Source organism: Anolis carolinensis, unplaced genomic scaffold (assembly GCF_035594765.1).
Source record: "Anolis carolinensis isolate JA03-04 unplaced genomic scaffold, rAnoCar3.1.pri scaffold_9, whole genome shotgun sequence".
Classification (NCBI taxonomy): domain Eukaryota; kingdom Metazoa; phylum Chordata; class Lepidosauria; order Squamata; family Dactyloidae; genus Anolis; species Anolis carolinensis.
Window position 1 is genome coordinate 22,813,133 of NW_026943820.1, and position 27,505 is coordinate 22,840,637.

Sequence of the window (27,505 nt, forward strand, 5' to 3'; positions counted from 1 at the left end):
GATCACTGACCATCATACAAAAGGCATGTTTATATGTATATGTGTGTGCACTGTGTATATGTGTGTGTGTATATATACACTAGAGTCTCACTTATCCAACATAAACGGGCCAGCAGAACGTTGGATAAGCGAATATGTTGGATAATAAGGAGAGATTAAGGAGAAGCCTATTACACATCAAATTAGGTTATGATTTTACAAATTAAGCACCAAAACATCATGTTACACAACAAATTTGTCAGAAAAAGTAGTTCAATATGCAGTAATGCTCTGTAGTAATTACTGTATTTACAAATTTAGCACCAAAATATCACAATGTATTGAAATCATTGACTACAAAAATGTGTTGGATAATCCAGAACGTTGGATAAGCGAGTGTTGGACTCTACTGTATTATTGAATAACATCTGACAACAAAAATAGGTAAAAACTAAAGATCACTGACCATCATACAAAAGGCAGTATGTATATGTATATGTGTGTGCACTGTGTGTATATGTGTGTGTGTGTGTGTGTGTGTGTGTGTGTGTGTGTGTATATATATATATATATATATATATATATATATATAAAGGTAAAGGTTTCCCCTGACGTTAAGTACAGTTGTGTCCGACTCTGGGGGTTGGTGCTCATCTCCATTTCTAAGCCGAAGAGCCGGCGTTGTCCGTAGACACCTCCAAGGTCATGTGGCTGGCATGACTGCATGAAGCGCCGTTACCTTCCCACTGGAGCGGTACCTATTGATCTACTCACATTGGCATGTTTTCGAACTGCTAGGTTGGCAGAAGCTGGAGCTAACAGCAGGCGCTCACTCCGCTCCCGGGATTTGAACCTGGGACCTTTCGGTCTGCAAGTTCAGCAGCTCAGTGCTTTAACACACTTCGCCACCGGGGCTCCATATATATATATATATATATATATATATATATATATATATATAATTGTCCCTCTGTATCCACAGATATCACTGGACCTTCAGAAAAGTTTTGCAATTTTAATTGTAATTTTAATTGTAAAAAAACAATAGTTTTCAGGTATAAAAACCAAGAAACCTGAGTGCAGAGGGGAGCTGAATAGTATTTTAATGTCTCTAACTCAAGGAACACAGCTGTTTTCTAAACAAAAGCAAGTTATGCTTTCATTCATTCAAGATGCTGATTTGTTTAGTTTAGATATGATATTCAGAATTTTTTGTATGGAGGTAGAATATTTCCTGGTGCATATTTCAATTACAGTAGAGTCTCACTTATCCAACATAAACGGGCCGGCAGAACGTTGGATAAGTGAATATGTTAGATAATAAGGAGGGATTAAGGAAAAGCCTATTACACATCAAATTAGGTTATGATTTTACAAATTAAGCACCAAAACATCATGAAATACAACAAGTTTGACAGAAAAAGTAGTTCAATACGTCGTAATGCTATGTAGTAATTACTGTATTTATTAATTTAGCACCAAAATATCATGATGTATTGAAAACATTGGCTACAAAAATGCGTTGGATAATCCAGAACATTGGATAAGCGAATGTTGGTTAAGTGAGACTCTACTCTGTGTGTGTGTGTGTGTGTGTGTTATAATTGTCCCTCTGTATCCACAGATATCACTGGACCTTCAGAGAAGTTTTGCAATTTTAATTGTAAAAAAACAATAGTTTTCAGGTATAAAAACCAAGAAACCTGAGTGCAGAGGAGAGCTGAATAGTATTTTAATGTCTCTAACTCAAGAAACACAGCTGTTTTCTAAACAAAAGCAAGATACGCTTTCATTCATTCAAGATGCTGATTTGTTTAGTTTAGAATATACAATAAAATGATATTCAGAATTTTTTTTGTATGGAGGTAGAATATTTCCTGGTGCATATTTCAGTTACTGTACAAAAGCCAGCATGGTGTAAGGATGTGACAGTTGGATCAGGATTCTAGACGACTAGGGTTCAAGTGCCGACTTGGCACTTTGATCACCATAAGGCAGAAATAACTTGAAGGCACATAGCAACAGCAGCAGCAACGAAATTTTTAAAAAAGCTTTACAACAGAGATGACTACTAATGGGAACTATCACAATGACTCCATAGTCTGGAGTACATGGGAAAGAGGGACCGAGTGCCCTAATGTTTTTCTGGTGGGCATCTCAAAGGCATCTAGTTGACTACTGCATGGACACAAAACTGAATGAGATGAGCCGTTGATCTGAGTAATGCAGGCCTCTTGCACTAATTCTCATGCCGTTTGTATTTTGTTCAGTGTGTACCATTTTTCTTCAAAGAGATATGGTTCCCATCATAGTATCAAACACAGTAATATTGAATCACAGGGTTGTTGTATGTCTTTCGGGCTGTGTGGCCATGTTCCAGAAGTATTCTCTCCTAACGTTTCGCCCACATCTATAGATGTGGGCGAAACGTCAGGAGAGAATACTTCTGGAACATGGCCACACAGCCCGAAAGACATACAACAACCCTGTGATCCCGGCCATGAAAGCCTTCGACAACACATTAATATTGAATCAATGCTGCTTTATAACTCGAAAGAAGTGACACGGGACCAGATTGGATAAAAGCTGCCCTCTAGTGTTTATGTGTGATATTATAGTTTTAAATTTATTTATTTTTTCGTGTCAGGAACAACGAAAGTTGCTTCTGGAGTGAGAGAATTGGCTGTCTGCAAGGACGTTGCCCAGGGGACACCCGGATGTTTTGATGTTTTACCATCCTTGTGGGAGGTTTCTCTCATGTCCCCGCATGGAGCTGGAGCTGATAGAGGGAGCTCATCCGCGCTCTCCCCAGGTGGGATTCGAACCTGGCAGCCTTCAGGTCAGCAACCCAACCTTCAAGTCACAAAGCTTTTATCCCCTAGGCCACTGGAGGCTCCAGTTTTTAAAAAAAGTTTTAAAATAATTACTGCACTGATTAAAAATTCCCCGGCAATTTTTTTAAAAATGTAATACAGTAGAGTCTCACTTATCCAACGTTCTGGATTATCCAATGCATTTTTGTAGTCAATGTTTTCAATATATCATGATATTTTGGTGCTAAATTCGTAAATACAGTAATTACTACATAGCATTAATGTGTAATGAACTACTTTTTCTTTCAAATTTGTTGTCTAACATGATGTTTTGGTGCTTAATTTGTAAAATCATAACCTATTTTGATGTTTAATAGGCTTTTTCTTAATCTCTCCTTATTATCCAACATATTCACTTATCCAACATTCTGCCGGCCCATTTATGTTGGATAAGTGAGACTCTACAGTATATAAAGATAGATTTTAGTCTACCATAGATTTTATTAAGTGAAGAAGAAATAGGAAATCTCAACACAGAAGGTATTTCAATAGCTATGTAACCAAAGAATTGTAGTTGTTTTGAAAAACCCCATAGTCTGAACAATTCCATATCCTAGGTCTGAAACATTACTATTTTTGAAGGTGATTGAGAAATGAAAATAATTTCTTTTTTAAAAGAGGATGGGAGGGGATGAGATAAAGAGGTTCTTTAAATGGCTTTTTATAAGGAAAAAAAATGCCCACATCAGAATGGTTTGGAGTTCTCTCCACTCCACATGTTGTCTCAAACCATTGAACTCTAGTCGAGAGCAAAAGTATAGCCTATCCCATTGCATGCTCTTGGTGCATTCATGATCTTGTTGGGTTTTCCTTGGTCATTATGGGACAGAATGCTGGTTTTGGTCCGGTCTAATACGACTTTTTCTCTCATCCTTTTCTTCTTTCCCAGATAGGGACAATGGTGTTTTGTTCAGCTTTTGGCATCCAAAATCCCAATATGAGTGTGTGTTATATTGGGGGGGGGGGGGGGGAGACCCACATTGGCTACTTTCCAGGTGTTTGTTCTGTTTTATAGAGAACAGTCCTCTGTTTTGAATTTATTTATTTATTATTTACAGTATTTATATTCTGCACTTCTCACCCCAAAGGGGACTCAGGGCGGATCACATTATATACATATAGGGCAAACATTCAATGCCCATATACATATAGAACTGAGACAGAGACAGACGCAGAGGCAATTTAACCTTCTTCTGGCCACAGGGGGGAGCAGCTGCTTCATCATCCACTGTGACAGCATTTCCTCATTCCAACTTCGTAAATTAGTTAAATTTGCCTCCCCACTTTATAAGTGGTACCTTAGTGTGTAAACTTTTATTACGGTCAATGACCAGCTCATATCAAGGGCACCCAGTCCCGTACATCCATATAAAATCCGAGAAGTTATATACTTCAGAATTAATAAAACTCCTATAAAACTAAATCATTGACAAAATTTAAAATCTCGGCTAAAAACTTCAATATTAATATAAACCCTTATAAAATTGAATCATTGCCAAAATTTAAAATCTAGGCTAAAAACTTCAACATTAATAAAAACCATTGTACCTTGTTTCCTACTTGATAGATGCAACTATCTTTCGGGTTGCTAGGTCAGCAACGAGCAGGGGCTATTTTTTATTTTTTAATTGACGGGTGCTCACCCCGCCACGGCCTGGCCTCGAACTCATGACCTCATGGTCAGAGTGATTTATTGCAGCAGGCTGCTCACCAGCCTGCGCCACAGCCCGGCCCCAATGAATTATATTACTTGAACTCACATGGTCACGGGCCTTTCAGCCCTGGGATGCCAAGTTTGGTGATGAAATTAAGAGTTCCCTGCCATTGGTTTTAATTTTATGATGGTATCTTCAGTCATGCCAAGCATTAATAGACCCCAATCATACAATTTCATTCAATCCATTCATGACAAAGACCCTACCGGAAATTGGTGGCGCTCCCCCATTAAACTTATGCTGGGGGCCCACTGTGAAAAGTCAAAAGCAGTGCAACCAAAGGCATGTTGCAACACAAAAAGAAAGCAAAGGAGACAAAATGAATTCTTTCTATGGTTCTGATTTTTATTTTTGTGATCAGTTTGACAAGTTTTGACAGTGGTCCGATTAGTTCAGTTGCTAACCAGTGGCCGCTGCCGGATGCCCAGAGGAAGGCGAAAAACCTCCAGGGTCCGAGGCCAAACTGCCCTGGAGGAAAATTCCTTCCTGACCCCAAAAGTGGCGATCGGTGCTACCCCGGGCATGTCGGCAAGAACCACAGACCTCCAACCCACTCACTCCATCTTGGCTTAAGGCTCAGAGAAGGAGCCCAGGCAGTCGTTTCAGTTCTCTTCCCTTCTCCTCATACAAGAAAAGCTGGCCCAGCTCTTCAAATGACCCCAGGCCAAGGAGAGATCCAACACTCTGGGAGACAGTCTTCTCTTGTTCCGAGAAGTTCTTTCTTCTAAGTCAGTTTCGTCATCTTTCCTCTTTTTCACCTTCAGTCTTCGATAGTAAGAAACTATCCCTGCATCATTCTTTGCCACGTATGCGGTATCTAGCCTGTGATGGATCCAAAAAAAATCATTGTTACCATTATAATCATCATTATGTTCAAGAATTGAGTAATTCAAATCTCTTACCTGGAGCAGATCCTACTTGAAGATCTTCTATATTGTGACTGCTGTAGATCCAAGAGCTAATTACCTCAAAATCTCTTACCTTAAAGTTCTTACCTGCAGATCACCTACCTTGGGAATGCTATGGATTTAAAAAGGTCATTACTTCAAATATCTACCATGAAAGTTGTAATTCTTACCTGAAGATTACCTACCTTGGGAATGCTGTGGATTTAAAAGGTCATTACTTCAAATACTTTACATGAAAGTTGTAATTCCTACCTGCAAAATTACCTACCTTGGGAATGCTGTGGATTTAAAAGGTCATTACTTCAAATACTTTACATGAAAATTGCAATTCCTACCTGCAAATTACCTACCTTGGGAATGCTGTGGATTTAAAAGGTCATTACTTCAAATACTTTACATGAAAGTTGCAATTCCTACCTGCAAATTACCTTCCTTGGGAATGCTGTGGATTTAAAAGGTCATTACTTCAAATACTTTACATGAAAGTTGCAATTCCTACCTGCAAATTACTTACCTTGGGAATGCTGTGGATTTAAAAGGTCATTACTTCAAATACTTTACATGAAAGTTGCAATTCTTACCTGCAAATTACCTTCCTTGGGAATGCTGTGGATTTAAAAGGTCATTACTTCAAATACTTTACATGAAAATTGCAATTCCTACCTGCAAATTACCTTCCTTGGGAATGCTGTGGATTTAAAAGGTCATTACTTCAAATACTTTACATGAAAGTTGCAATTCCTACCTGCAAATTACCTACCTTGGGAATGCTGTGGATTTAAAAGGTCATTACTTCAAATACTTTACATGAAAATTGCAATTCCTACCTGCAAATTACCTACCTTGGGAATGCTGTGGATTTAAAAGGTCATTACTTCAAATACTTTACATGAAAGTTGCAATTCTTACCTGCAAATTACCTTCCTTGGGAATGCTGTGGATTTAAAAGGTCCTTTCTTCAAATACTTTACATCAAAGTTGCAATTCCTACCTGCAAATAACCTACCTTGGGAATGCTGTAGATTTAAAAGGTCATTACTTCAAATACTTTACATGAAAGTTGGAATTCCTACCTGCAAATTACCTACCTTGGGAATGCTGTGGATTTAAAAGGTCATTACTTCAAATACTTTACATGAAAATTGCAATTCCTACCTGCAAATAACCTACCTTGGGAATGCTGTGGATTTAAAAGGTCATTACTTCAAATACTTTACATGAAAGTTGGAATTCCTACCTGCAAATTACCTACCTTGGGAATGCTGTGGATTTAAAAGGTCATTACTTCAAATACTTTACACGAAAATTGCAATTCCTACCTGCAAATAACCTACCTTGGGAATGCTGTGGATTTAAAAGGTCATTACTTCAAATACTTTACATGAAAGTTCTAATTCCTACCTGCAAATTATCTACCTTGGGAATGCTATGGATTTAAAAGGTCATTACTTCAAGTACTTTACATGAAAGTTGGAATTCCTACCTGAAAATTACCTACCTTGGGAATGCTGTGGATTTAAAAGGTCATTACTTCAAATACTTTACATGAAAGTTGTAATTCCTACCTGAAAATTACCTACCTTGGGAATGCTGTGGATTTGAAAGGTCATTACTTCAAATACTTTACATCAAAGTTGTAATTCCTACCTGAAAATTACTTACCTTGGGAATGCTGTGGATTTAAAAGGTCATTACTTCAAATACTTTACATGAAAGTTGTAATTCCTACCTGCAAATTACTTACCTTGGGAATGCTATGGATTTAAAAGGTCATTACTTCAAATACTTTACATGAAAGTTGTAATTCCTACCTGCAAATTACTTACCTTGGGAATGCTATGGATTTAAAAGGTCATTACTTCAAATACTTTACATGAAAGTTGTAATTCCTACCTGAAAATTACCTACCTTGGGAATGCTGTGGATTTGAAAGGTCATTACTTCAAATACTTTACATCAAAGTTGTAATTCCTACCTGAAAATTACTTACCTTGGGAATGCTGTGGATTTAAAAGGTCATTACTTCAAATACTTTACATGAAAGTTGTAATTCCTACCTGCAAATTACTTACCTTGGGAATGCTATGGATTTAAAAGGTCATTACTTCAAATACTTTACATGAAAGTTGTAATTCCTACCTGCAAATTACTTACCTTGGGAATGCTGTGTATTTAAAAGGTCATTACTTCAAATACTTTACATGAAAGTTGTAATTCCTACCTGCAAATTACTTACCTTGGGAATGCTGTGTATTTAAAAGGTCATTACTTCAAATACTTTACATGAAAGTTGCAATTCCTACCTGCAAATTACCTACCTTGGGAATGCTGTGGATTTAAAAGGTCATTACTTCAAATACTTTACATGAAAGTTCTAATTCCTACCTGCAAATGACCTACCTTGGGAATGCTGTGGATTTAAAAGGTCATTACTTCAAATACTTTACATGAAAGTTGGAATTCCTACCTGCAAATTACTTACCTTGGGAATGCTGTGGATTTAAAAGGTCATTACTTCAAATACTTTACATGAAAGTTGGAATTCCTACCTGCAAATTACCTACCTTGGGAATGCTGTGGATTTAAAAGGTCATTACTTCAAATACTTTACATGAAAGTTGGAATTCCTACCTGCAAATTACCTACCTTGGGAATGCTGTGGATTTAAAAGGTCATTACTTCAAATACTTTACACGAAAATTGCAATTCCTACCTGCAAATAACCTACCTTGGGAATGCTGTGGATTTAAAAGGTCATTACTTCAAATACTTTACATGAAAGTTCTAATTCCTACCTGCAAATTATCTACCTTGGGAATGCTATGGATTTAAAAGGTCATTACTTCAAGTACTTTACATGAAAGTTGGAATTCCTACCTGAAAATTACCTACCTTGGGAATGCTGTGGATTTAAAAGGTCATTACTTCAAATACTTTACATGAAAGTTGGAATTCCTACCTGAAAATTACCTACCTTGGGAATGCTGTGGATTTAAAAGGTCATTACTTCAAATACTTTACATGAAAGTTGGAATTCCTACCTGAAAATTACTTACCTTGGGAATGCTGTGGATTTAAAAGGTCATTACTTCAAGTACTTTACATGAAAGTTGGAATTCCTACCTGAAAATTACCTACCTTGGGAATGCTGTGGATTTAAAAGGTCATTACTTCAAGTACTTTACATGGAAGTTGGAATTCCTACCTGAAAATTACTTACCTTGGGAATGCTGTGGATTTAAAAGGTCATTACTTCAAGTACTTTACATGAAAGTTGGAATTCCTACCTGAAAATTACCTACCTTGGGAATGCTGTGGATTTAAAAGGTCATTACTTCAAGTACTTTACATGAAAGTTGGAATTCCTACCTGAAAATTACTTACCTTGGGAATGCTGTGGATTTAAAAGGTCATTACTTCAAATACTTTACATGAAAGTTCTAATTCCTACCTGCAAATTATCTACCTTGGGAATGCTATGGATTTAAAAGGTCATTACTTCAAGTACTTTACATGAAAGTTGGAATTCCTACCTGAAAATTACCTACCTTGGGAATGCTGTGGATTTAAAAGGTCATTACTTCTAATACTTTACATGAAAGTTGTAATTCCTACCTGAAAATTACCTACCTTGGGAATGCTGTGGATTTGAAAGGTCATTACTTCAAATACTTTACATCAAAGTTGTAATTCCTACCTGAAAATTACTTACCTTGGGAATGCTGTGGATTTAAAAGGTCATTACTTCAAATACTTTACATGAAAGTTGTAATTCCTACCTGCAAATTACTTACCTTGGGAATGCTGTGGATTTAAAAGGTCATTACTTCAAATACTTTACATGAAAGTTGTAATTCTTACCTGCAAATTACTTACCTTGGGAATGCTATGGATTTAAAAGGTCATTACTTCAAATACTTTACATGAAAGTTGTAATTCCTACCTGCAAATTACTTACCTTGGGAATGCTGTGTATTTAAAAGGTCATTACTTCAAATACTTTACATGAAAGTTGGAATTCCTACCTGCAAATTACCTACCTTGGGAATGCTGTGGATTTAAAAGGTCATTACTTCAAATACTTTACATGAAAGTTGGAATTCCTACCTGCAAATTACCTACCTTGGGAATGCTGTGGATTTAAAAGGTCATTACTTCAAATACTTTACATGAAAGTTGGAATTCCTACCTGCAAATTACTTACCTTGGGAATGCTGTGGATTTAAAAGGTCATTACTTCAAATACTTTACATGAAAGTTGGAATTCCTACCTGCAAATTACCTACCTTGGGAATGCTGTGGATTTAAAAGGTCATTACTTCAAATACTTTACATGAAAGTTGTAATTCCTACCTGCAAATGACCTACCTTGGGAATGCTGTGGATTTAAAAGGTCATTACTTCAAATACTTTACATCAAAGTTGCAATTCCTACCTGCAAATTACCTACCTTGGGAATGCTGTGGATTTAAAAGGTCATTACTTCAAATACTTTACATGAAAGTTGGAATTCCTACCTGCAAATTACTTACCTTGGGAATGCTGTGGATTTAAAAGGTCATTACTTCAAATACTTTACATCAAAGTTGTAATTCCTACCTGCAAATGACCTACCTTGGGAATGCTGTGGATTTAAAGGTCATTACTTCAAATACTTTACATCAAAGTTGTAATTCCTACCTGCAAATCACCTACCTTGGGAATGCTGTGGATTTAAAAGGTCATTACTTCAAATACTTTACATCAAAATTGCAATTCCTACCTGCAAATTACCTACCTTGGGAATGCTGTGGATTTAAAGGTCATTACTTCAAATACTTTACATGAAAGTTGTAATTCCTACCTGCAAATTACTTACCTTGGGAATGCTGTGGATTTAAAGGTCATTACTTCAAATACTTTACATGAAAGTTGGAATTCCTACCTGCAAATTACTTACCTTGGGAATGCTGTGGATTTAAAAGGTCATTACTTCAAATACTTTACATCAAAGTTGTAATTCCTACCTGCAAATTACCTACCTTGGGAATGCTGTGGATTTAAAAGGTCATTACTTCAAATACTTTACATGAAAGTTGGAATTCCTACCTGCAAATTACTTACCTTGGGAATGCTGTGGATTTAAAAGGTCATTACTTCAAATACTTTACATGAAAGTTGTAATTCCTACCTGCAAATTACCTACCTTGGGAATGCTGTGGATTTAAAGGTCATTACTTCAAATACTTTACATGAAAGTTGTAATTCCTACCTGCAAATTACTTACCTTGGGAATGCTGTGGATTTAAAAGGTCATTACTTCAAATACTTTACATCAAAGTTGTAATTCCTACCTGCAAATGACCTACCTTGGGAATGCTGTGGATTTAAAGGTCATTACTTCAAATACTTTACATCAAAGTTGTAATTCCTACCTGCAAATGACCTACCTTGGGAATGCTGTGGATTTAAAGGTCATTACTTCAAATACTTTACATCAAAGTTGGAATTCCTACCTGCAAATTACCTACCTTGGGAATGCTGTGGATTTAAAAGGTCATTACTTCAAATACTTTACATGAAAGTTGTAATTCCTACCTGCAAATTACTTACCTTGGGAATGCTGTGGATTTAAAAGGTCATTACTTCAAATACTTTACATCAAAGTTGTAATTCTTACCTGCAAATTACTTACCTTGGGAATGCTATGGATTTAAAAGGTCATTACTTCAAATACTTTACATGAAAGTTCTAATTCCTACCTGCAAATTACTTACCTTGGGAATGCTGTGGATTTAAAAGGTCATTACTTCAAATACTTTACATGAAAGTTGCAATTCCTACCTGCAAATTACCTACCTTGGGAATGCTATGGATTTAAAGGTCATTACTTCAAATACTTTACATGAAAGTTGCAATTCCTACCTGCAAATTACCTACCTTGGGAATGCTGTGGATTTAAAAGTTCATTACTTCAAATACTTTACATCAAAGTTGTAATTCCTACCTGCAAATTACCTACCTTGGGAATGCTGTGTATTTAAAAGGTCATCACTTCAAATACTTTACATCATAGTTCTAATTCCTACCTGCAAAGTATCTACCTTGGGAATTCTATGGATTTAAAAGGTCATTACTTCAAATACTTTACATCAAAGTGTAATTCCTACCTGCAATTTACCTACCTTGGGAATGCTGTGGATTTAAAAGGTCATTACTTCAAATACTTTACATCAAAGTTGTAATTCCTACCTGAAAATTACCTACCTTGGGAATGCTGTGGATTTAAAACGTCATTACTTCAAATACTTTAAATGAAAGTTGCAATTCCTACCTGCAACTTACCTACCTTGGGAATGCTGTGGATTTAAAAGGTCATTACTTCAAATACTTTACATGAAAGTTGCAATTCCTCCCTGCAAATCACCTACCTTGGGAATGCTGTGGATTTTAAAGGTCATTTCTTCAAATACTTGAAATGTAAGTTGTAATTCCTACCTGCAAATTACTTACCTTGGGAATGCTGTGGATTTAAAAGGTCATTACTTCAAATACTTTACATCAAAGTTGTAATTCCTACCTGCAAATTACCTACCTTGGGAATGCTGTGGATTTTAAAGGTCATTACTTCAAATACTTTACATGAAAGTTTTAATTCCTACCTGCAAATTACTTACCTTGGGAATGCTGTGGATTTAAAAAGTCATTACTTCAAATACTTTACATGGACGTTGTAATTCTTACCTGCAAATTACTTACCTTGGGAATGCTGTGGATTTAAAAGGTCATTACTTCAAATACTTTACATGAAAGTTGTAATTCTTACCTGCAAATTACCTACCTTGGGAATGCTATGGATTTAAAAGGTCATTACTTCAAATACTTTACATGAAAGTTGTAATTCTTACCTGCAAATTACTTACCTTGGGAATGCTGTGGATTTAAAAAGTCATTACTTCAAATACTTTACATGAAAGTTTTAATTCCTACCTGCAAATTACTTACCTTGGGAATGCTGTGGATTTAAAAGGTCATTACTTCAAATACTTTACATGAAAGTTGTAATTCTTACCTGCAAATTACCTACCTTGGGAATGCTATGGATTTAAAAGGTCATTACTTCAAATACTTTACATGAAAGTTGTAATTCTTACCTGCAAATTACCTACCTTGGGAATGCTATGGATTTAAAAGGTCATTACTTCAAATACTTTACATGAAAGTTGTAATTCCTACCTGCAAATTACCTACCTTGGGAATGCTGTGGATTTAAAAGGTCATTACTTCAAATACTTTACATGAAAGTTGTAATTCCTACCTGCAAATTACCTACCTTGGGAATGCTGTGGATTTAAAAGGTCATTACTTCAAATACTTTACATGAAAGTTGGAATTCCTACCTGCAAATGACCTACCTTGGGAATGCTGTGGATTTAAAAGGTCATTACTTCAAATACTTTACATGAAAGTTGCAATTCTTACCTGCAGATTACCTACCTGGCTACAGATACACAGGTACATGGATCTATATGTATAAAGGATTTGCAAAGACCTGCAAACATATGAGAGGAAATTCATATATAAAATTAATGCATATAGATACACACACATATAAAGGTACATAGAGATGGCAAAAGCTTGCAAGGGGTTAATGCCTATATATCTGTCGGAGAGTTTAACAAATATTTCAGGGAAAAATGCTTTTATAAGATTAATCATAGAATCATAGAATCATAGAATAGTAAATACACCCTTGCAAGTCAGGAAGAAGAAAAATATATATTCTTCCTGACTTGCAAGGGTGTATTTTCAAAATATTCCCTTGATTAAGAGCGAGGGAGGCTTTGCAAAAGAAAACACACTGATAAGGAAAGAGAGAAATAGATTACATATTGCAAGCAATAGCCTGCAGGCTCTGTTGCTGGCCTTGACCTTGATCCGATTATAAGCTGGGGGAGGCTTTTTCAGCTCAGAAATAAGGGTTGAAAAACTCAGCTTATCTTCAAGTATATACGGTACTTCAAAATTCAATAATAATATAAAAACATTATAAAATTGAATCATTGACAAAATTTAAATTCTAAGCTAAACACCACATACTAGTACTATTAAGACCAAATTCAGCCCACGGGATCATCCGGGGGGAGTCTAAAGGGAGGAGGTGGGGATGGCACCCGGGGGGGGGGGGATATCCATAACTGTAAATAACAGTATATAATTATAGTTATTGGTCTATATCTGCTTTCCCATCTATACTCAATAGGTGGTACAGTAGAGTCTCACTTATCCAAGCCTCGCTTATCCAAGCCTCTGGATTATCCATGCTATTTTTGTAGTCAATGTTTTCAATATATCATGATATTTTGGTGCTAAATTCGTAAATACAGTAATTACAACATAACATTGCTGCGTATGGAACTGCGTATTATTATTATTATTATTATTATTATTATTATTATTATTATTATTGTATGACACAACAAACAAAATATATATGCTGGATTTCATATCACAAAATCACAAGTCGAACACTTCCCAAGCCAGGGGTCCCCAAACTAAGGCCCGGGGGCCGGATGTGGCCCTCCGAGGTCATTTACCTGGCCCCCGCCCTCAGTTTTATAATATAATATATTGTATATACATATAATATTGATAATAATATTATAATAATATTATAATGTAATACAATATAACACTAATCATTATACCATATAATAATATTAATTATATATTCTATATTACATATAATATTACTAATAATATTACAGTATAGTGGTATAGTTCAGTATAGTAATATATAATGCTAATATTGTGCTATGCTAATAATATAATATATTGTATGTACATATAATTTGTAAGCCACTCTGAGTCCCTTTTGGGGTGAGAAGGGTGTGATACAAATGTAGTAAATAAATGCAGTAAATAAATAAATAATAAATAAATAGATTTTAGACTTAGGCTCGCGCAAAGTCTGAAATGACTTGAAGGCACACAACAACAACAACAACAACAACAACAGCAACAACAGCAACAACAACAATCCTAATTAACTTGACTATCTCATTGGCCAGAAGCAGGAGCACACTTCCCATTGAAATCCTGATAAAAGTATGTTGGGTTAAAATTGTTTTTATTTTTAAATATTGTATTGTTCTTTCATTGTTCTTGTTGTTGCTGTTGTTTTTGCACTACAAATAAGACATGTGCAGTGTGCATCGGAATTTGTTTGTATTTTTTTTTTCAAATGATAATCCGGCCCCTCAACAGTCTGTAGGATTGTGGACCGGCCCTTGGATTAAAAAGTTTGAGGACCCCTGTCCCAAGCATTTAGGACTGTGTGATGTATTACAGTAGAGTCTCACTTATCCAAGACTCACTTATCCAAGACTCACTTATCCAAGATTCTGGGTTATCCAAGTCAAATTCGTAAATACAGTCATTACAACATAACATTACTTCGTATTGAACTACCTTTTCTATCAAATTTGTTGAATAACGTGATGTTTTGGTGCTTAATTTGTAAAATCATAACCTAATTTGATGTTTAATAGGCTTTTCTTAATCCCTCCTTATTATCCGAGATATTTGCTTATCCAAGCTTCTGCCGGCCAGTTTAGCTTGGATAAGTGAGACTCTACTGTACTTAGTTCTTTTGGCTCTCAATCATCGTCTGCCGGATTTTAATTGCGGCCGTGCAGAACTTGGCGACGTTGTACGTCACAGCCAGGATGGTATATGAGAGCAGTAAGGTTATGTAAAAATATTTTACCTGTAAAGTTGTATAATCTTCCTCTAGATTTTCTACTTCTTACAAATCCTTCTTCATTATCTTTAGCAATAAATTCCTTAGGAAAGTTTAGCCTGTCATATTTGTAATCCACAAAAAGAAAAGAGTGGTGTTGCTCTTTTCATGCCCTGTCTCCATGGGCCAAATTCATCATACTTCAATCATATTGACTGCCATTCTGATACACAACATTCCTGACCATTTGTAATCCTTTGGCCCTTAAACCACTTTAAAAAGAAAGCCCCCTTATGATCCTCATTGCCCAGAGGATGAAGCCAACTGCTTCACCTTGGAGTCTCCTGGTCCAGCTTTAACTGCCACGGAACATGTTGCGCATCACAATGGATGACATGGCATATCTTCCATGCCCTGTGTATGGATGGCAAGAAACATCCTGATACCATTTATATGTCATGGCTCAATCCTGAAAGCATTCCCCGAAATGTCAACACATTTTGGCATGAAATACATGAATCTCCAGCCCAAGTAATAAAACCCACCTTATGTTTTCAAAGCACAGAGACGGAAGGCAATTACATTCAAAGGAATGAGATCTTCATTTGTTGACACTTGAATCTATATCATAGAGGACGACTAATTTGATGAACCAGCAGAGTATAGTGCTTTGGGCTCAAACTGGAATCCCGGATCAACCACTTCTATAATAACAAGATCCCACTCTGGATTTCATCACTAGAGGCTAATCAGAGGAATATATTAGGATGGTCAAAATGGCCAAAATATAAAGATATTTTGATTAATAGGAAAGATAAATATGAATTAAAAACACAAGAAGAAATAAAGTTGAATTTCCCTGGTATTTCCTGGTTTCAATATTTATTTATTTATTTATTTACTTACAGTATTTATATTCCGCCCTTCTCACCCCAAAGGGGACTCAGGGCGGATCACATTATACACACATAGGGCAAACATTCAATGCCCATAAACACATCAAACAGAGACCGAGACAGACAGACGCAGAGGCAATTTAACCTTCTCCTGAGGGGATGTTCGATTCTGGCCACAAGGGGGAGCAGCTGCTTCATCATCCACTCTGACGGCACTTCCTCATTCCAAGTCGTAAATTAGTTAAACTTGCCTCCCCACTTTTATAAGTGGTACCTTATTTCCTACTTGATAGATGCAACTATCTTTCGGGTTGCTAAGTCAGCAACGAGCAGGGTCTATTTTTTACTTTTAATTGATGGGTGCTCACCCCGCCACGGGCTGGCCTCGAACTCATGACCTCATGGTCAGAGTGATTTATTGCAGCTGCTCAACAGCCTGCGCCACAGCCCGGCCCCAATATGCACAAATAAAGGAACAGTTTAACAAGGACAATATAATTGGTTTCAGCAACCCTGACAATGTTTGGGACAAAATAACACTAAACAATAAGAAAACAATTTCTAAGATTTATACTATTTTACTAGAATGGTCAACGGAAATGGAAGAAATCAAGAACTGTATGGTGAAATGGGCTAGGAATATTGGCTGCCCGATTAAACTAGCAGAATGGGAAGAAATTTGGAATAACAAGATGAAATATACATATGCTTCCGACTTAAAGGAAAACTGGCTTAAACTATTCCACAGATAGTATATGATGCCAAAAACATTAGGTCAAATGTATAAAAATTATGATAGGAAATGTTGGAAATGTAAAATCCAGGAAGGCTCATTCTACCATCTATGGTGGACTTGTGAAAAGACTAAAAAATATTGGGAAATGATTCACCAAGAAACACAAATTATTTTACAAAAGAAATATTTATTAAAACCTGAATATTATTTATTAGGATATTATTCATTATAGATAATGAGATTAAATTTGATACAAATGATGACATTTTATTTACATATTGTGCTACAGCCGCCAGGATGACATTCGCGAAAGTTTGGAAATTAGAAGAAACTCCGAAGAAAGACTCTTGGATGTATAAATTGGAAGAGATACACAGCATGGACAAACTTATGTTCCTTCTGAAAGAAACAAGAGGAAAAAATATAAGAAGGACAAATTGGAGTAAAATGGAAGAATACTTTAAGAAATGTAGTGAAATAGATTAGGAGTTTGAGAAGTTGAAAAATGTTAAGTATAGCGAACTTATGTAAAAAGGTAAAGAATGGAAGATTACTTCCCTGTTTTGTTGATGTTTCCCTGAAATTTACTCTGTTTCATTCCCTTCCCCTTTCCCTGTTTCCCCTTACTCACCCCCTTCCCTTTGCCCCTATTCTCCCGCACTTATCCCCGTTTTTAAAACCTGTACTGTATTTGAAAAATACCAATAAAATTATATATATATTTTAAAAAAACACAGAAACAATACTGAATGACTTTGGATGAAACCTATTAGATGACTTCGGATGGGACACTCTCAGAGCTAGGAAACCCTGGTAATAGGCTCACCTTAGGATCGCCATAAGTCAGAAACAATGATAATATATCTCTGTTGTTATTATGCGGTTGATGTGTGTCTTTGTTACAATGAATTTTTGAATTAAAAGAAGCCTCCAAGCACGGGAACTCAGTCAGCCTTTGGTTTTAACATTCTGCAGAATTGGGGGGGGGGGGGGGGGGATCCTTTAAAAGATTTTAAGATGCAGGTTTTTTTTTCTTTTAAAATACAGCAATGTGACCCCTGCCCCCCTCAAAAATGGCCCAACTGTTTACAAGGGCCCCATGTTGTGGTTGGCTCTGGATTCCCAAAAAATTCAGAGCAACACGCATTTTTGGAAAATAATGTTCAAGGCCGCATTAAGCAACTTTGGGCTGCATTAACTCAGATTCGTTCTGTGTATTGTTTAGCCCCAATGGAGCCACTTTGCTGGCACTTCATGCTAAGTGTCAGTGTAGATGTTCTCTCGATCCTTTTGGAAACCATTTGTTTCAGAAAGGCAGAGTATGTGCTTGGTGTGTTGTGTTCCAGAACTTTGTCAGTCTGGATTTGGAAGTCCCACAGTATCTTTGCATGTTCATTTTCCAATACTTTTGCAGGTTTGTGATCCCTCCAGTTCTTTACTGCTGGGAGGTGGTACTCGCTTCTCGGCCTTTTGGCTAACATCAAGTGTAGTACTTGAGGCACAAGTTCCAATGAATCATTTGGGCCACATAGTTGTGCCTCTGTTTGTAGTCTGTCTGTGCAATTTTCTTACAGCAGCTGAGGATATGATCAATGGTTTCGTCAGCTTCCTTGCACAGTCTGCATTTTAATAATAATTATTATTATTACTACTACTACCCAAAATGCCTACTAAAGGGCATGAGAATGATGTCTACCATGTTTTGGGGATACTTTGGGTGACTGGTGGCTTCCACCATAGATGAGAAATGAATCCACTCATTGGTCCCATCCAAGGTGCCATATATAATGCAGTTTGAAACATCTTTATATGATCAGTATAGACTCATACCGTGCAGTTCAATGCAGTTAATAGATATAGTTTCAATGTAGATGGAGCCTGAGTTTTAGTCTCAATTTAAAAGTTATCCAAAATACAGAGTGTTATCCTTCAAATAGGTTCAATTCCCTAGAACAGGCTTTTAAAATTCAGACTAAAACTGAATGATTTCATCATCACATAACATGGAACCAACAGCGCCAGCGAATCTATGGTACCCTTTAGACATGTCAACATTTCCTTAACATTATTGGACATCTATCCAGCATGCTTAGCTTCTCAATGCTCCAAAACACATTGAATAATGAGTTATTTCTTCTTTTCCTTGAAGCACATCTACATCCTGAATGAGAAAGCCAAGGAGAAATATAAAGTGTTTGGCAGTGGAACTCTCTGCCCCGGACTGTGGTGGAGGCTCCTTCTTTGGAGGCTTTTAAGCAGAGGCTGGATGGCCATCTGTCGGGGTGCTTTGAATGTGACTTCCTGCTTCCTGGCGGGGGGTTGGACTAGATGGCCCATGAGGTCTCTTCCAAGTCTATTATTCTATGATTCTATGTGTGATTCATTTATTGGAACAATGAACCATAAAGCATTTAGATGAACAAAACTGAGGCTGACCAGAAAGGAAAAGAAAAATGTATAGCTTACAAAAACTGCTAGGTCATGATGGAGAATATCTGCAGTATAAAATAAAGGATTACACATTTCTAAAAAGACAAATGGGTCACAGAATAGATTATCTTTCCGTCGCAAACAAAAGGTACCATTAGCATTCCTAAATGGGAAATAATGCTATTTAATTCTTCTGACCTATTGCAATCCTACAGTAATGGGTGCCATAAATTAATTACATCCATTTTGCAAACTGTACAACACTATGGAGAAGCCTGCTATTTTCTGTGAAATCAACAGGGATGCGAAATAAATCTGAACCTAAACTGGAGAGCCATATCAGCAGGCAATGGTCACAGCATGCTTTTCCATATTCTTTGCTGACATTATCACTAGATCACTAAAATTACAAATATCACTGCTTAAATTGTTATTGGTAATTGGACCGGCTCAATGAGCCATTCTAATAAGATTACAACCCAATCAACTTGATGGTACTTATTAATTTGCACCATTGTTGTGCATAAGCCATTTTACAAGTACTACGGGAAAAATAAAGCAGAAGTAGCTGTCCCGAGGTGCATTCAATTCACTTGTTGATAACGCGGGAGATGAGAGAGTAGCAAACAATGGAGGCCACATCGACACTGCCATATAATAATTAATAATAATATAATATTGTAATATAATAATACTAATACAGTAGAGTCTCACTTATCCAACATTCGCTTATCCAATGTTCTGGATTATCCAACGCATTTTTGTAGTCAATGTTTTCAATACATCGTGATATTTTAGTGCTAAATTTGTAAATACAGTAATTACTACATAGCATTACTGCGTATTGAACTACTTTTTCTGTCAAATTTGTTGTATAACATTATGTAATACAAGTACCATTACTTACAACGGCATAATAAAATAAGTGTCCCTTGCATACCGTAAGATGCCAAAATCAAGGTTTGCTTTGTTGGATTTTTTAAAATTCCCAATCCATGGGATAATTGAATCCGCGGATACAGAATCCCTGGGGCAACTGTGTTGCATGCTTCAGGGCAAGGAGTGTCCAAACTGTAATTCTAGATCTGCTGCTGCTCAATCGCATAGTCGTTTCTGACTCTTCGTGACCTCATGGACCAGTCCACGCCAGAGCTCCCTGTCGGCTGTCACTGCCCCCAGTTCCTTCAAGGTCAAGCCAGTCACTTCAAGGATCCATCCATCCATCCATCCATCTTGCCCTTGGTCGGCCTCTCTTCCTTTTTCCTTCCATTTTCTCCAGCATCGTGATCTTTTCCAAGCTTTCCTGTCTCCTCATGATGTGGCCAAAATACTTCATCTTTGCCTCTAATGTCCTTCCCTCCAGTGAGCAGCCATTGGGCATTATTTCCTGGAGGACGGACTGGATGGATCTTCTTACGGTCCAAGGCACTCTCTGGATTTTCCTCCAGCACCAAAGTTCAAAAGCAGCCATCTTCTTTAGCTCAGCCTTCCTTATGGTCCAGCTCTCGCATCCATAGGTTTCTATGGGGAATACCATTGCTTTGACTATGCGGACCTTCGTTGCCAGTGTGATGTCTCTGCTCTTCACTATTTTGTCAAGGTTGGCCATTGCTCTCCTCCCAAGAAGTAGACGTCTTCTGATTTCCTGGCTGAAGTCTGCATCTGCAGTGATCTTCGCGCCTAGAAATATAAAGTCTGTCACTGCCTCCACGTTTCTCCCTCTATTTGCCAGTTGTCAATCGGTCTGGTTGCCATGATCTTGGTTTTCTTGACGTTTAACTGCAGCCCGGCTTTTGCACTTTCTTCTTTCACCTTGGTGATAAGGCTCCTCAGGTCTTCCTCACTTTTGGCCATCAGAGTGGTATCATCTGCATATCTAAGGTTGTTAATGTTCCTTCCAGCAATTTTAACTCCGGCCTTGGATTCCTCAAGCCCCGCACGTCGCATGATGTGTTCTGCGTACAAGTTGAATAGGGAGGGTGAGAGTATACAGCCTTTCCCAATCTTGAACCAGTCTGTTGTTCCGTGATCTGTTCTTACTGCGGCTACTTGGTCTTTATACAGATTTCTCAGGAGACAGACAAGGTGACTTGGTATCCCCAGACCACCAAGAACATGCCACAGTTTATTATGATCCACACAGTCGAAGGCTTTAGAATAGACAATAAAGCAGAAGTAGATGTTTTTCTGGAACTCCCTGGCTTCCTCCATTATCCAGCGGATATTGACAATTTGGCCTCTCGTTCCTCTGCCTTTTCTGAACCCAGCTTGGACATCTGGCAATTCAAAATATCGCCATGAGATCTCCAACCAGCAGGTGGCAGCAGAGGGACTCAATGGTCCGCTTAAATCCCTGCTTCCTCAGCTCTGAGAAATTGCCAAAGCAAAACCTGCATTGATTTCCAGTCAGTCTATAGGGTACGTTTACATTACAGAATTAATGCAGTTTGACACCACTTGGAGTGCCATGCGTCAATGCTGTGGAATCCTGGGAGTTGTAGCTCTACAAGGTCTTTAGCCTTCTCTCACCAAACTACACGTCCCGTGTGCTTCACCAAACTACATATCCCTGGATTCCACGACATGGACACGATGTAGTGACAAACTTAATTAATTCCACAGTGTAGATGCAGCAACCTCAGTGAGCCAGTCTTTTCTCTCAGCCTATCCCGAGCCTGCTTTCACCCCCGCTTTCTTCTCCTCTTCCATTGCCAGTCTTCCTTCTCGGCTTCATCTCTGCTCCCGCCTTTTCGGAGAAGGTCTTCGTATGGCAAGTCAGCCTGGCGTCCTATTGCACGAAAAGGAGGAGCGGAGCTGCCAATCAGGAGCCAATAGCCAATCGGCTGGTAGGACCGAACGCCTGGGAGAAAAGCGATACTTCCGCCTTTTCCCTTTTCCAAAATGGCGGCTGCTGAGGTTTCGGTGGAAGACTGGCGAAGGTAACCCTCTGGAGAAATTGAAATTGTGTTATTTTCACATGGCAAGCTACACAGAATATATACATATGTCTTTGTATTGCCGAGTCCCCGTTGGGGAGATGGTGGCGGGGTATAAATAAAGTTTTATTATTATTATTATTTGTTCTGCATATGAATATGGGCCATCTAGTCCGACCCCCCTGTCATGCAGGAAAACCACAGTCAAAACACCCCTGACAGATGGCCACCCAGCCTCAGTTTAAAAGCTTCCACCGCACTCTGAGGCAGAGTTCCACTGCTGAACAGTTCTTCTTACACTCAGGAAGTTCTTCCTAATTTGTTGACGGGTTTCATGTGGTTGTTGTGTGGTTTCCAGGCTGTATATACAGGCCATGGTCCAGAAGCATTCTCTCCTGACGTTTCGCCCTCATCTATGGCAGGCATCCTCAGAGGTTGTGAGGTGTGTTGGAAACTAGGCAAGCGTGCATTGCTAACCATCAACAAATGACATTGACCGTAATGTCAGAATATCCACAAGCTGAAGTTTTGGTCCCGGCTTCACCGCCTGTGTCTTTATGACAAAAGAATATCAAATGTGCCATCGAATTGTTAACTTAAAAAATACAAAAAGCCCTGGGAACATAATTTTTATTGAAATTGGAGAGTCGTAGCATTAACTATCACAGAATGGTGAAAAAAGTTTATTGAAAATGTTAGTCCAGTAGAGTCTCACTTATCCAACATAAACGGGCTGGCAGAACGTTGGATAAGCGAATATGTTGGATAATAAGTAGAGATTAAGAAAAAGCCTATTAAACATCAAATTAGGTTATGATTTTACAAATTAAGCACCAAAACATCATGTTATACAACAAATTTGACAGAAAAAGTAGTTCATTACACATTAATGCTATGTAGTAATTACTGTATTTACAAATTTAGCACCAAAATATCACAATGCATTGAAAACATTGACTACAAAAATGTGTTGGATAATCCAGAACGTTGGATAAGTGAGACTTTACTGTATTTAGAGTTCGATAGCGGTTAGCATTATATTTTCCTCATTTAGAAAGCATGGGAACCATTCCATAAATTTCCCCGTTGATGAATTGTGAATTTCCCAAGGTGTCTCCATATTATGCATATTACTCAGAATATGAACAGGACTGGTCTTTTTATAATTGGAATCTACATAAACTGACAAAAATATTGGAATGAAATATCTTTTTTAATTTTTAAAAATTGTAGAATGGATGTGAAAGATAAAGCAAAGCTGCAGTTGAAGAAATTCGACATCGGAGAGAGATTTTCCCATTTTCCAGGCGGAAAGGCCTCTGTTCTTCTTCCACTGATGGTTAAGGATGGAAAACTACACCTTCTTTTCACAGTGAGATCAATGCAGGTATGAAGATCTGAATGTCGAAACCCATTCCATTCATTCCTTGATGTGCCAAGTGCTACTGTGCTTCAGAGCAGGCAATGGCAAACTTCAGCCCTCCAGGTTTTTTGGACTTCAACTCCCACAATTCCTAACAGCCAGTGAAAGTTGTGGGAGTTGAAGTCCAAAACACATGGAGAGCCGAAATTTGCCATGCCTGCTTCAGAGACAATAGGCTACATAAGATCACTAAAACTGCAGTGTAGAAATGAAACAGTGATAAAAGTAAACAATTTGCTGTGAGTTTTTTGGGCTGTATGGCCATGTTCCAGAAGCATTATCTCCTGACATTTCACCTGCATCTATGGCAATCACCCTCAGAAGTTGTGAGGTCTGTTGGTAACTAGGCAAGTGGGGTCTATATATCTGTGGAATGTCCAGGGTGGGAGAAAGAACTCTTGTTTGTTGGAGTGTTGAAACTGGCCACCTTGATTAGAACTGAATAGCCTTGCAGCTTCAAAGCCTGGCTGCTTCCTGCCTGGGGGAATCATTTGTTGGGAGGTGTCAGTTGGTCCTGATTGTTGCCTGTCTGAAATTCTCCTGTTTTCAGTGTTGTTATTTATTTACTGTCCTGATTTTAGAGTAGCTAGATTTTGTTCATTTTCATGGTTTCCTCCTTTCTGTTGAAATTGTCCACATGCTTGTGGATTTCCATTGGGATGTACAGTGCAAATGGATAGTATCTTTACTACGATGACATTCTGGAAGTTGTAGTTTTACAAGATCTTTAGCCTTCTTTGTCAGAAAAAAAGTGCTGGTGCCCCATCAAAGTAAAACTCCCAGGATTCTAAAGCATTGAGCCATGATAATTAAAGTGGCATTAAACTGCATTAATTCTGCAGTATAGATGCACCACCACAGTCGTTGACTTTCACCACCAAAACTTGGAAAATAAACTACAAGTGTGAGTTAAGGTCATACACTGACAAGCTCCATTTAAAATATTTTATGTCAAAAAATTCTCGCTGTGATCAGTTCTTGTCCAGCTTAGCATTTGACCCCTACTTGCCCCACAAGGGATGGAGTTGCTTTCACATTCTCATCCATTTTGTCCATTTTATCTTATTAATCATATTGCTTTTCTTGTCATAATTCATGCAGAGTATTGTGTGTGCAGGGAGCTTGGAAGTGAATAAAGGTGTGGGTTTGAGTTTAAATCTGCATTGGCACAGGAGTTCTAAACATTTTGTAATAACTATATCTCTTCGATAAATACAGCACAATACTCCTGGTCAGCTTGACTGGCATTCTGATGGCAATGCAGGACATCTTCAGAGTCCATGTAGATGTGTTTTTAAAATAATTTCAAGAATTGTAAACACTGTGGCCATGAGCTTTGAAAATCCATCTGTGGACATTTATATTTTCTTTTCACTTTCCATGTTTCATGATTGTCAATTTATATTTTATGTTTTGAAGAAGTGGTCTAACCAACATGTGCTCTCTTAGTTTACTTGTGCTGTGTGATGGTTAATTGGGGAGAAACACTGAAACTGTATCTTATACTGAGTAAGTATAACTATAGATTTTACAGCACAAAGATCAGGGTCTGAGCAAAAGATAAAAGATATATAAGCCTTAATATGTTTAGATGAAAAAGGCTTTTCTAGAATGAGTTAATGGTCAACCACGATTGTGTTAACTGAGGTCAATGCTGCCAGTGAACGAATGTATTTTTCTTATTCCTAGTTGAGACGTTCACCAGGAGACGTGTGTTTTCCAGGAGGCAGAAGAGAACCAACGGACAAAGATGAAATAGACACAGCTCTACGGGAATCCCAGGAGGAAATAGGGCTGCACCCTGAACAGGCCGAAGTCATCTGTCGACTTGTGCCAGTACTAGATAAAGTAAATTTCAGTGTGTTCCAAAGCACTTAAAGATAAAATGGGTTTAAAAGGAGGCTTGTTATATGTGTGGACAAGTACTGACAGCAATAGCTGGAATTTTATATTAATCGCGAGAGCTTGAAATGTTGAATGCCATTTGGCTCTACAAAATTCAAGGTCAATGCCCACCAAACCCTTCCAGTATTTTCTGTTGGTCATGGGAGTTCTATGTGCCAAGTTTTGTTCATTTCCATCATTCAGGAAATGTTCAGAATGCTCTTTGATTGTAGGTTAACTATAAATACAAGCAACTACAACTCCCAAATGACAAAATCAATTCCTCACCAACCTCACCAGTATTTAAATTTGGACGTATCAGGTATTGGGCCAAATTTGATCCAGTGAATGAAAATGTATCCTGCATATCAGATGTTTACATTACTATTCATGACAGTAGAAAAATTGCAGTTATGAAGTAGCAGCAAAAATAATTTTATGGTTGGGGTCACCACAACAAGAGGAACTGTATTAAGGGTTCGTGGCATTAGAAACTACTGCCCTAAAGAAGATATAAACCCTCTAATCTCTTCACTGTGACGGCATGTCTGACATTTTTGAATGTCAGGTGGTGAAATGGCGGCCCTCCATGGAATGACCTTTGACTTGTCCACGGGTCATACAAAATCTATAACTTTGGCCCTGAAACCTGCCCTTAATTTACATATTAAATCGGCTCATATATGAGTATTATATATATATATATATATATATATATATATATATATATATATATCCTCACATAATAGTTGCACCCCCATTTTTGGGGTTCCACTGCTATAAAATGGAGAAACTTCCTTCCCAAAGGTAGAATCTGGCAAATAGAAGTCATCAATTTTTTTCACCACATGACAGTCACACCTTGTTTTTTTCAACAAAAGAAGGGGTAAAAAGTGCAACTATTATGCAATGAAATATGGTAGTTCAGATCATGTATATATTAGCTGAAATCCTGAAGATGTTTAAATGGGATGTGAGGAGGCTCTTCCCTGGGCAGTCATGGACTTTATGATTCTATAGCTTTTATGATGGCCTCTAACAGTTGATCAGTGCTTTCTTGTCCTGTTATCTACTTAGATCTATGAGACGAGCTCTCTACCTGCTGACTAGAGCTCTTATCTATTGTCCCTTGGCTGAGCCTTTGTGCTACTGCTTGGAATGTATTGCTATGACTTCAAGATGCTTTAAGGAACCTAACACTTCTTTTTCTTCATTTCAGACAGATTCCTTGGTAACTCCAGTTGTAGCCTTTATTGAGGATACGTTTCATGCCCATCCTAATCCCGAAGAAGTGAGTGATACATTTTCTATGCCACTGGAGTATTTCATTCGTCCTTCAAAGTACAATGGCATAACTGTACCACTAAATGGAATTCCATATTTGATGCATACCTTTGAATATGACGATCCAGAGCATAAGAGATCTTTCAAAATAGTGGGACTGACAGCACACATTGCAGTGTTCCTTGCTCTTGCGGTTTTTGGAGAGAAACCAACATTTGAAGTTCCATATGATCTTGAGAACCTGAATTCTTCAGCTGTGAACCTTTTCTTGGAGCGGTACAAAAAGGCAAAAAGCAAACTCTGACTTGTGGAGTTCATTTCTCCCAGTGGAATTTATCCTCCAATCCATTGCTTCCTTCAGTTTAAATACATTCCATTACATATTAATAAAATTGCTATTTTATGGATGTATTTTAAGGTATTAATATTTTGCATGAAATAAAATATACTGATTGTTTTGTGGTTTAAACTCCAATGGTCTGTTCTGCATCATCTTTCTATCGATGATGTGGCCACCCTGGCCACTGTGGAAGTGGAAGGAAGTTCTTGATTGTCCTAGACTTGAGCATGAACTGAAAATAAATCAGTAATGACTCCTGGACACTGAACCAGGACTTGACTGCCAGTCCAACGGTTACACAAAAGCTTCTAGATTAAAAGGCAAAACCTCTCCTCTCCTTTTTTGCAAGTGGTATTCAGTGGCAAACTCCTTCTGAACAT

At 37.6% G+C, this 27,505-nt stretch overlaps 1 protein-coding gene and 2 long non-coding RNA genes across 12 annotated transcripts; 1 reads left to right on the forward strand and 2 right to left on the reverse strand.

Moving 5' to 3' along the window:
* Window positions 1–4,891: 4,891 nt before the first annotated feature.
* Window positions 4,892–8,643, reverse strand: LOC134293667 (uncharacterized). 10 transcript variants are annotated; one of them, XR_010000621.1, is made up of 3 exons: window positions 8,353–8,643; window positions 7,779–8,270; window positions 4,892–7,696 (listed from the first exon to the last, which is right to left on the reverse strand). It is a non-coding gene; the product is annotated as an uncharacterized LOC134293667 (long non-coding RNA). The 10 variants fall into 10 exon arrangements; XR_010000618.1 differs by having other exon boundaries at window positions 4,892–7,301; window positions 7,466–7,696; window positions 7,779–8,643; XR_010000622.1 differs by having other exon boundaries at window positions 4,892–6,876; window positions 6,959–7,696; window positions 7,779–8,643.
* Window positions 8,644–16,040: 7,397 nt separating this feature from the next.
* On the reverse strand, window positions 16,041–21,975 carry LOC134293610 (uncharacterized). Its single transcript, XR_010000547.1, has 2 exons — window positions 20,166–21,975; window positions 16,041–17,227 (listed from the first exon to the last, which is right to left on the reverse strand). It is a non-coding gene; the product is annotated as an uncharacterized LOC134293610 (long non-coding RNA).
* Window positions 21,976–22,016: 41 nt separating this feature from the next.
* Window positions 22,017–27,260, forward strand: nudt7 (nudix hydrolase 7). Its single transcript, XM_003227057.4, has 4 exons — window positions 22,017–22,197; window positions 23,428–23,581; window positions 25,307–25,465; window positions 26,721–27,260. Exons 1-4 carry the CDS (start codon window positions 22,160–22,162, stop codon window positions 27,087–27,089), a joined length of 720 nt encoding a protein of 239 aa, XP_003227105.1. The 5' UTR covers window positions 22,017–22,159; the 3' UTR covers window positions 27,090–27,260.
* The last annotated feature ends 245 nt before the right edge of the window (window positions 27,261–27,505 follow it).

Coding starts and splice junctions, on each gene's coding strand:
- nudt7 (XM_003227057.4), top strand. CDS start 22,160: ATGGCGGCTGCTGAGGTTTCGGTGGAAGACTGGCGAAG. Junction 22,198..23,427: donor TCGGTGGAAGACTGGCGAAG/GTAACCCTCTGG, acceptor TAAAAATTGTAG/AATGGATGTGAAAGATAAAG. Junction 25,466..26,720: donor TTGTGCCAGTACTAGATAAA/GTAAATTTCAGT, acceptor TCTTCATTTCAG/ACAGATTCCTTGGTAACTCC.